Source organism: Notolepis coatsorum, assembly GCF_963971535.1.
Source record: "Notolepis coatsorum genome assembly, chromosome: 3".
Classification (NCBI taxonomy): domain Eukaryota; kingdom Metazoa; phylum Chordata; class Actinopteri; order Aulopiformes; family Paralepididae; genus Notolepis; species Notolepis coatsorum.
In genome coordinates this window covers 201,258,579-201,270,060 of record NC_140167.1, presented here as the reverse complement: position 1 = coordinate 201,270,060, position 11,482 = coordinate 201,258,579, and the positions used below count along the sequence as shown (strand labels likewise).

Here is an 11,482-nt window from a genome sequence, read left to right as displayed (position 1 = left end):
GCAAGCAAGTAAGAACACATTTTTATTTTATTCATTGTCAAAAGTATGCATAATGTGAATGAATGAATGAATGAATGAATGAATGAATGAATGAATGAATGAATGAATGAATGAAAACTTTATTTAACAGATTGCAGAATGGGTACAATACAGTACGGCTCAATACATACAATTGTTAAGGGGACGCAGACCTGAGAAAGACGTTTGTCTTGTTTCCATCAGGGTCCCCCATTTTCAATACATATAGACATTTATGACATACACAACATACATGACATTTATGGCATAGGGACATATAGGTATTTAGTACTGATACATTTGTGACATAACGGTATTCAAATATACAGTACTGTTACCCCTAGATCCTGACAGAGTATATACATATGATGGGGAGGGGACTGTACATTAGGAGGGGGTGGGTGGGTGGGAGGGAAATATACATACGGCGGGGAGGGAATATATACATGCGGTGGTGAGGAGACTGTCTATTAGGAGGTGGTGGGGGTTTTGGGCATTTACGGTGGCCAGTTTCGAATTGCAGCCTCCCGTAGGTGCTCTTTAAGAGCGGTTTTGAATGTGGGCAGGGATTCACATTCCTTTACAGCTTTGGGTAGGGCGTTCCACATTGTTGTGGCATAATTGCAAAATGTGTTTAGTCCCTTGTTTGAGCCGAATCTGGGTTTAACATGATTTGTTGAGCTTCCTCTGGTGTAGTGGTTGTGGTATTCACTGACCTTTGGGAAGTATTTTGACATGTACATGGGCACCCCGGTCGTATAGTGTATCTTGTAGACCAGGCCCATTGCAAGTTGCTGTACTCTGTCGTCTACTCTAAGCCATCCTAGGTTGGCAAAGTGGGCAGGGGTGAGGTGGGTTCTGGGGTTCAGGTCAAGTAGTAGTCTGACCAGTTTGTTTTGTGATGTTTGTAATTTTGTTTTAAGCGCCTTTGAGGTGCTTTGGTACCATGAGGTGCACGCATAGTCATAGTACCCTTGAATGAGTGCTCCTGCCAGAGTCTTCAGGGTATTCTTGTTTACCAGAGAGGAGATCCGGTACAAGAATCTAGTTCGTTGGTTGACTTTTTTTATTACATTGGATGCCATTTTGTCACAGGAAAGATTTGCCTCTAGGATGGAACCCAGGTAGGTAATTTCGTCTTTCCTTGTGACAATATTGTCACCCACTGTAACTGAGAATCCGTCGGTCTTGCTGAGTTTGTTATTTGAACCGAAGAGAATGGACTCTGTTTTGCCCATGTGTAATGATAGTTTGTTATCAGCGAGCCATATGCAGATTTTGCCTAGTTCCGTGCTGAGGGTTTTTTCAACCTGCAATTTGTTCTTGTCAGAGACCAGCAGGGCTGAGTCGTCCGCAAACAGGAACAAGTTGCAGTCACAGGCTGACGACATGTCATTTGCATAAATTAGGAAGAGTAGCGGTCCTAGTATGCTTCCTTGTGGAACACCACAGCTCACTGTGAGGGGGGGGGGTAAGGTACCGTTTACCTCTACCATCTGTTCTCTCCCCTCCAGGTAGGATGTTGTGTTAATTCCACGACAAGAGATATGTAATGTTAATTACCTGAAATTATTCACCATTGTATTATATATATGCAGGACCCTGCATATATCGGTATCGGTTGATATCGGTATCGGAAATTAAGAGTTGGACAATATCGGTATATCGGATATCGGTAAAAAAGCCAACATCGAACATCCCTACTTAATATAGGTTTGTAGGGGACCATGAGAGCACCCAGGGGGGGGGGGGGGGGGGGGTCTGTGATGTAGGTTTGTAGGGGACAGTGAGAGCACCCAGGGGGGGGGGGGGGGTCTGTGATGTAGGTTTGTAGGGGACCGTGAGAGCACCCAGGGGGGGGGGGGGGTCTGTGATGTAGGTTTGTAGGGGACCGTGAGAGCACCCAGGGGGGGGTGTAGGTTTGTAGGGGACCGTGAGAGCACCCAGGGGGGGGGGGGGGGGGGGGTCTGTGATGTAGGTTTGTAGGGGACCGTGAGAGCACCCAGGGGGGGGGTCTGTGATGTAGGTTGGTAGGGGACCGTGAGAGCACCCAGGGGGGGGGTCTGTGATGTAGGTTTGTAGGGGACAGTGAGAGCACCCAGGGGGGGGGGGGGGGGGGGGGGGTCTGTGATGTAGGTTTGTAGGGGACCGTGAGAGCACCCAGGGGGGGGGGGGGGGGGGGGGGGTCTGTGATGTAGGTTTGTAGGGGACCGTGAGAGCACCCAGGGGGGGGGTGTAGGTTTGTAGGGGACCGTGAGAGCACCCAGGGGGGGGGGGGGGGGGTCTGTGATGTAGGTTTGTAGGGGACCGTGAGAGCACCCAGGGGGGGGGGTCTGTGATGTAGGTTTGTGGGGGACCATGAGAGCACCCAGGGGGGGGGGTCTGTGATGTAGGTTTGTGGGGGACCATGAGAGCACCCAGGGGGGGGGGTCTGTGATGTAGGTTTGTAGGGGACCGTGAGAGCACCCAGGGGGGGGGGGGGGTCTGTGATGTAGGTTTGTAGGGGACCGTGAGAGCACCCAGGGGGGGGTGTCTGTGATATAGGTTTGTAGGGGACCGTGAGAGCACCCAGGGGGGATGTCTGTGGACGGCTGGCCTACATTTTCTGGTTTCTCACTATCCTGGATTAAGTCAAGTCAAGTGTTTCTTTATTTATCCCGTTGGGGAAATTCAGGCGTCATAGCAGCGGGGGGGGGGGGGGGGGTACAGTACGGTACTGGAGGGGGAATGTGTCTTCTAGGTTAATAGTTATTAATGCATTTGAAGTTACTATCCGTGTCCAGGCCAGAAGTCAGCGTACTGGAGTACAGCGCAAAAAACAGCTATTTAATGTGGGAGCCTCAGGGCAGCTCTGGCTGCAATTGTAGCTTACCACCACCGGTATGACTGTGTATGAACGAATAATGGACTCTGTAAGCGCTCTGGGGTCACTGGGGGGTCATGAAGAGCGCTATATAAATCCAATCCATTATGTGGGCGCAGACGTGTTCGCTCTTTGATAGTCTTTTGATAACCTTGCAGAAGCTCTGGGTAAATGTCAAATGGATTAGTGCTTTCCCCCCGGGCTAGAGGAGCAACAAGCCAACGTCATTATTATCCTGAACTCTTTGATTACATCTAGATGCTGATGAAATATGCACCTTGCAGACGGTCACGTTATCTGAAATACCCATCGTAGAAGCCTCTACTACAAACACACCGACATAATAAACTACGAGTCATTGGTGCAGCTACCCTGCTGGTTCATACACATATTTTATATCATTGGAAAGCCCTAGTTTGGTAGCTTCATAATGGTACCAAATATGAGGTACTTTGACATACCCAGTAACTAATAATCTATCACAAACCGATGTACGTTCAAGTTCATGAATTTTCTGGGCAAGAGGGTTAAAGAGATTTGCACTACATTCATACATCATTTGCATTTTCACCTTGCCTTAAAGTTTTTGTACCTCATTGTACTTTAGTTTGTATATTGTAATTCCTCTTTTACTTACTTTTTTACTGTATGAAGCACATTATCAGGGGCTCATGTGAATTTGTATTCATTTTTAATTTATGTTTTGTTTTATTTTCATTTGTCTTTTTTGTTGTACATTTGTATTGTATTTGTTTAGTCCAGGGCCCTCATGCATCAACGTGTTCTACGCACAGATCTGTGCGTAACCCGTGCGTACGATCATTTCTAAGCAAAGAGTGGGATTCATCAACTTCAACTTGAACTTGACTTCGTGCTTACATCTACGCACATTTCGGACCTGGCGTACCTCGCGCCCAGTGGTAGAATATATTATTACAACAAGGAAATGAGCTTCTGTGCATGAATGAATGAATGAATGAAAACTTTATTAACAGATTGCAGAATGGGTACAGTGCAGTACAGCTCAATACATACAATTGTTAAGGGGATGCAGACCAGAGAAAGACTTTCGTCTTGTTTCCACCAGGGTCCCCCATTTCCAATTCATCGTAACATATATGACATACATGACATACAGATAGACAGTACTGCTACATCTATACATTTATGACATACCAGATTTGCAATTACAGTACTGTATTTGTGATACAAAAAGAGTCCAGAAAGAAAAGAGTATATACATTAGGCGTAGAAACTGTACATTGGATTGGGTAGGTGGGGGTGGGACTGTACATTGGAGGTGGTTGGGGGGGGGGGGGGGGGGGGGGTAGGAGTGGGGGGGGGGGGGGGGGGGTGTTGGCGGGGGTTGTGTTCGGACATTTACAGGGGCCAGTTTCGAGTTGCAGTCTCCCTTAGGTGTTTTTTGAGAGTGTTTTTGAAAGTGGGTAGTGATTCACATTCCTTTACAGCTTTGGGTAGGGCGTTCCACATTGATGTGGCATAATTGCGAAACGTGTTTAGTCCCTTGTTTGAGCCGAATCTGGGTTTAACATGATTTGTGGAGCTCCCTCTGGTGTTGTGATCGTGGTATTCACTGACCTTTGGGAAGTATTTAGTCATGTACATGGGTACCTTGGTCGTGTAGTGTATCTTGTAGACCAGGCCCATTGCAAGTTGCTGTACTCTGTCGTCTACTCTAAGCCATCCTAGGTTGTCAAAGTGGGCAGGGGTGAGGTGGGTTCTAGGAGTAAGGTCAAGCAGTAGTCTGACCAGTTTGTTTTGAGATGTTTGTAATTTTGTTTTTAGCGCCTTTGAGATGCTTTGGTACCATGAGGTGCAAGCATAGTCGTAGTACCCTTGAATGAGTGCTCCTGCTAGAGTCTTCAGGGTATTCTTGTTTACCAGTGAGGAGATCCGGTACAAGAAACGAGTTCGTTGGTTGACTTTTTTTATTACATTGGATGCCATTTTGTCACAGGAAAGATTTGCCTCTAGGATGGAACCCAGGTAGGTAATATCTTCTTTCCTTGTGACAATATTGTCACCCACTGTAACTGAGAAGCCGTCGGTCTTGCTGAGTTTGTTATTTGAACCGAAGAGAATGGACTCTGTTTTGCCCATGTGTAATGATAGTTTGTTATCAGCGAGCCATATGCAGATTTTGCTTAGTTCTGAGCTGAGGGTTTTTTCAACCTGTAATTTGTTCTTGTCAGAGACCAGCAGGGCTGAGTCGTCCGCAAACAGGAACAAGTTGCAGTCACAAGCTGACGACATGTCATTTGCATAAATTAGGAACAGTAGCGGACCTAGTATGCTTCCTTGTGGAACACCACAGTTTACTGTGAGGGGGGGGGGGTAGGGTACCGTTTACCTCCACCATCTGCTCTCTCCCCTCCAGGTAGGATTGCATCCAGCTCACTGATAGACTATCAAAACCAATTGCTTTTAGCTTGTCAATCAGAATGGTGTGATTGACAGTGTCGAAGGCCTTTTGTAGGTCCAGCATGACCATGCCGCAGTATTTGCCCGCGTCCACCTCTTGTTTGATGTGGTCGTTTAAATAGAGAAGGCATGTGTCAGTGGAGTGGGATGTTCTGAAGCCAGATTGGAATTCGTAGATTAGATTTTTTTCCGCAAGGTATTTTTCGACCTGTTCGTATACAATTTTTTCCATGACTTTCGTTGCATTGCATAATAACACTGGATGTTCTATGAACCGTAGTTCATTATAGTTCATTGTAAAATAGCAACAGTAGTGTAATTATGGTCAAAACCCTATAAATAGCATTTGGAATAATAGATCTTTCTCTCAGAATGAATGCAGCATGTCATATATGTTACGATGAATTGAAAATGGGGGACCCTGATGTAAACAAGACGAAAGTCTTTCTCTGGTCTGCATCCCCTTAACAATTGTATGTATTGAGCTGTACTGTACTGTACCCATTCTGCAATCTGTTAATAAAGTTCTCATTCATTCATTCATTCATGGTTTATATAGCGTTATCGGAATATACGGGGTGTAGGCTACTGACTGACTGCGCTCCGCGTAGCTTGATTGATTGATTGATTGAAAAGTTTATTAACAGATTGCAGAATGGGTACAGTACAGTACAGCTCAGTACATACAATTGTTAATTGGGGATGCAGACCAACTTTCGTCCTGTTTACATCAGGGTCCCCCATTTTCAATTCATCATAAATCATAAAGCTCAACTCGTTATTATTTTGCGCACAGACCGCCGAAACACGGGAACGTTTTGATTATATTTAAAAGGCTTTACGTTAAACGAAACAAGTGGAATTTCGAAGCTGTAAGCAGAATAAGTCATATGAATATAGTGTTCTTCCCCCTTTTTACTGTACAAGAAAGAATAGAAAACGCATTGCAATGACACCATGCAGATAGTGGACAGACTATATGATGGAATTCAAGTTCATGTATTGAAAGGCAGGATACATCATACATGCAGTGAGATTCATTGTTCTTGTATATGCTCTCGTATTATATTGTTTATATAGGCTACCCAATACTGACATCAAAATAGATTGTAGTAGTATGCCTCTAGAAATCATGCAGCAGGTAGAAAATTGACGGGAGATCCGTCGCGATTTGGAATAGAATTGAGGAGAACTTTAATCCGTGGGTATTAATCAAACAACACGGGAAAAGGCAGTCATATTCCAGCGCGGTCTTTATTAGCCGACAACAAAATAGATGCCTCTAAAAATCATATAGCCAATCGAACACAAATAATAAAGGCATTCATATTGTACAGCACGGTTATAATGACACACAACACAACCAACGCCAAACAGTGGTCAACGAACGGTCTTTATTAGTATTTTGAGCTGTCCAGGCAGAATTGCAGCAATGGTCTTAGGGAGCCGTTGATATCTGACATCACCGTTTACAAATCCGCCTTTTATTTATCCACCTCCGTTACGAGGACCTCCACCTCGGTGTCTGTGTAGTTTCTCTTTTTCGTTCGCTTTGCCATCCTCCAACATTCCACGCACAGGGATTCCCTCATGGTATTTGAAGGGGAGGGCCTGACCATATTTGGTTGGTCGGGGCGGTTTTGGTATGCAAATACGTGAAAGCGTGCACGAGCTGCGGCGCAGGGCCAAGGTGGGATTCATCATGACAGGTGTGCGTAGAGCCTGCTTACGCACGTGTGATGAATGCCGACTTCCCTGTGCGTGCGCTAGTTCTAAATTCCGTGCTTACGTGTGGAAGTAGGTCAAGGTCAAAGTCCACGTTGATGAATGAGGGCCCAGGACCCCAGGAACACTAGAGGCTCTTTCATGTGTCTCTAATGGGGATCCTTTAATAAACGGTCTGTACCTGTAACTCTGTACATACATCGGATTAGCACTACACTCAGTAGTACTAATTTTGCACCCAGTTTGATCACCTGTATATTGCTGTTGCACTTTACTGTTACATTTGCACTCTGGTTGAATGCCAAACTTCTTTTTGTTGAACTGTACTGTGTAATGACAATACATTGGAATCGAATCTAATATAAGATGCAGTATCTTGCACTTATCTTGGGGAATACAAATCTATGTTTTGTTTACATTGCTTGTTTTCCTACCATTTCAACAATCAAACGTAAAACCAAAGGCAACTGAACAAAATGCAAGCACTGCTCTTAAATCTACGTCTGGTGCCAAGTAAGTGACCTCAATTTTAATTTTAATTGCTACTGGCTATAGCTGCCTTAATCTCATGGGACAAATGAGCTACTTTGGGTGACCGAGCCCTTAACATGATCAAAGCAGCTGTTCTATAGATTGGCACGTGAATTAATATTTTGAGAGGGAAATTGCACTGCCGCTCATTTTTGTATTATAGAAAGTATGTCTCTGAGTGAGAGGCAAAGCTGTGCTCTTCACATAAACCCATGTTCCATTAATATTGTTTCATTACCGGTCTCTTAATCTAACATAACACTTGGCTGTCGTGACAGGAGTAAAAATGTGATTATGTAGACGTTCACATTATTTTAGCTACAGAGCCTCCCTGTGGCAAATCACAAAAAATACACCGAGCTATAAATCCACATTAAAGCAACGAGGCCACAATACCCACTGATATATAAACCACTCGGAGTGCACTAATGACACCCGGGCTACCCATCAATCAATGTGTCCCGTGGGATATTTCAGTGCCTTGAATTTGGTCTTGGAAATGTTGCACTGAACACGCTAAGACACGGTAAAGGGAGCCTTCAGTAACAGCCAAAAGGGAAAATCTACAAAGACCATACGTGTATTTTTTAGCAGCCGTGTTAGTTTAAGTTTATTTGCACTTTGAGACCTCTGAAGATCGGGGACACAACGTTTTCAAGATGTGATCTTTCCCGTATACCGATTACCTGCTAGAAGATTCTAGTCAGTAACGAAATCAACAATAATACTCTGTGATGCAATCCATGTACTGCCTATTACACTTCACAGAAGCAGCTATACACACAGATCAAGTTACAATCATTAGTTCACAAAGACTTTTATTTTCTTGACGTAGAAAAAAAAGAAAAATAACTGCTATTTACAAGAAAACAAGTGCTTGACATAATATAAACCCGTTCTAAATGTCAATATCTGAAACATGGCTGAGGGTGGATGGACACTGTTGTTTATGAGGGCAACCAGGGAACCATTGTGATTGCTAGGAACCCAGTGTGTCAACATAGATGTAAACATGCCAATATAGAAAATATCATCTCATCAGATCTGTCATCAGAGAAGAAAGGATGACACCGGTTTACTGTCCAACGGACGACAGAGTAGCAGACACTATGAGGAAACCTGTTCCAAATTAAAAGGGATTTGCAAGGGTCATGTTTAACACTTTGATCGCCATGGTTCAAATTCATAATTTACCATCCCTAGCCAGCTCTATTTGTCTATGGAGAAGTTCCCCTTCTTTGCAGGGCTATAACTTTTTAAATTCTATTGATAGAGCAGCTGTGAGATGAAGCCAAGGCAACGTAACAACTCCATGAAGACAGCCGACCATTTCTTATAGAAACACGAGCAACTTATGACAAATAGTTACTTCGCACCTTTCTGTATGGATTTATTGGATTACGTGCCTCGACACTGAAATAAACACCCGGGATGCTTTGACACGGTTGGTAAATTATATGGCTTTAAAAAGAAGCCAATTCAGAAATACGGTTTTCACAAGAGCATCTTTTAACACCAGATGGCAGCACATGTATGTGGGACGCCATCTATAATAGACCAGAGGCCACTTATGATCCTAGAGGGGGCAGAATCTATATAGTCACTAGGAATGAGGCAGAAGATGTATGCATGAGCATTGTGTTTATAGTTACTAATAGTTACATAACACAAACATGTCATATCAACACAAAAGGCCTTCGATAAATAGAACAATACCTAACGTAGAGTCAAAATGCATACATACATATCTAGGATTCTAGATAAGAATGTCACAATAATTTGGGGAACCTGTTTCAGTATCTTGAGTGTTAACAGTGATTGCTAAACTCAAAGATCGGTTACATGATGTGTGAAAGTTGCATCCTGAAAACTGAAAAAATTTATTGTGTGAAATTGTGTAAAAAATAGCTATACAAACCATTTTCTTGAAAACCAAAGTGAATTGACTTATTCTTACCGGTAAATGTATATCAGAATTGTTCCACAAGTTAACCCCAACAATAGAAATACATCTCCTTTTAATCCCTTTAGCTTTTTGAACACACTTTCCTGTGTCAAAAGGAAAACCTTTGCAACACAGTCCGGGAGTAACAACGCTTTAGCTCTGTACATTATTTGTGTCTGGGTCAGCGTAGCCCCAGTCTCAAGGTCCAGTCTCAGCGGTTTGGCTGATCTCAGGTCAGCGTGGGAGGTATTCTCCTCCAGAGACCGACCCCCACACAGACACGGTTTGGCTGACCTCAGGTCAGCGTGGGAGGTATTCTCCTCCAGAGACCGACCCCCACACAGACACGGTTTGGCTGATCTCAGGTCAGCGTGGGGGAGGTATTCTCCTCCAGAGACCGACCCCCACACAGACACGGTTTGGCTGACCTCAGGTCAGCGTGGGTGGTATTCTCCTCCAGAGACCCCCACACAGACACGGTTTGGCTGACCTCAGGTCAGCGTGGGAGGTATTCTCCTCCAGAGACCCCCACACAGACAGTTCTTGATCCAGCGCTGCTCCCACTGCTTCATGGCGTTGGTCGTGTTGGGCGAGCGGAGCATCGTCACGCAGCCACACCTGGGAGAGGCAGACAGGCAGAGAACCACCAGGTGAGAGGCAGACAGGCAGAGAACCACCAGGTGAGAGGCAGACAGGTAGAGAACCACCAGGTGAGAGGCAGACAGGTAGAGAACCACCCGGTGAGAGGCAGACAGGCAGAGAACCACCAGGTGAGAGGCAGACAGGCAGAGAACCATCAGGTGAGAGGCAGACAGGCAGAGAACCACCAGGTGAGAGGCAGACAGGCAGAGAACCACCAGGTGAGAGGCAGACAGGCAGAGAACCATCAGGTGAGAGGCAGACAGGTAGAGAACCATCAGGTGAGAGGCAGACAGGTAGAGAACCACCAGGTGAGAGGCAGACAGACAGGTAGAGAACCATCAGGTGAGAGGCAGACAGGTAGAGAACCATCAGGTGAGAGGCAGACAGGTAGAGAACCATCAGGTGAGAGGCAGACAGGTAGAGAACCATCAGGTGAGAGGCAGACAGGTAGAGAACCATCAGGTGAGAGGCAGACAGGCAGAGAACCACCAGGTGAGAGGCAGACAGGTAGAGAACCACCAGGTGAGAGGCAGACAGGCAGAGAACCATCAGGTGAGAGGCAGACAGGCAGAGAACCACCAGGTGAGGCAGACAGACAGAGAACCACCAGGTGAGAGGCAGACAGGTAGAGAACCATCAGGTGAGAGGCAGACAGACAGAGAACCATCAGGTGAGAGGCAGACAGACAGAGAACCACCAGGTGAGAGGCAGACAGGTAGAGAACCACCAGGTGAGAGGCAGACAGGTAGAGAACCATCAGGTGAGAGGCAGACAGACAGAGAACCACCAGGTGAGAGGCAGACAGACAGAGAACCACCAGGTGAGAGGCAGACAGACAGAGAACCATCAGGTGAGAGGCAGACAGGCAGAGAACCATCAGGTGAGAGGCAGACAGGTAGAGAACCATCAGGTGAGAGGCAGACAGGTAGAGAACCACCAGGTGAGAGGCAGACAGGTAGAGAACCATCAGGTGAGAGGCAGACAGGTAGAGAACCATCAGGTGAGAGGCAGACAGGTAGAGAACCACCAGGTGAGAGGCAGACAGGCAGAGAACCATCAGGTGAGAGGCAGACAGACAGAGAACCATCAGGTGAGAGGCAGACAGGTAGAGAACCACCAGGTGAGAGGCAGACAGACAGAGAACCAACAGGTGAGAGGCAGACAGGCAGAGAACCATCAGGTGAGAGGCAGACAGGTAGAGAACCACCAGGTGAGAGGCAGACAGACAGAGAACCACCAGGTGAGAGGCAGACAGGTAGAGAACCATCAGGTGAGAGGCAGACAGACAGAGAACCATCAGGTGAGAGGCAGACAGG

The 11,482-nt window shown here is 45.8% G+C and overlaps 1 protein-coding gene across 1 annotated transcript in view; it reads right to left on the bottom strand.

The window, feature by feature from the left end:
- Positions 1-8,089: 8,089 nt before the first annotated feature.
- Positions 8,090-11,482, bottom strand: part of med16 (mediator complex subunit 16) — a 75,544-nt gene continuing 72,151 nt past the window's right edge. Inside the window, exon 16 of the mRNA XM_084309617.1 lies at positions 8,090-10,142. Within this exon, the coding sequence (XP_084165743.1) occupies positions 10,016-10,142 (127 nt within the window). The 3' untranslated portion in view covers positions 8,090-10,015. The remainder of the gene's footprint in view (positions 10,143-11,482) is intronic.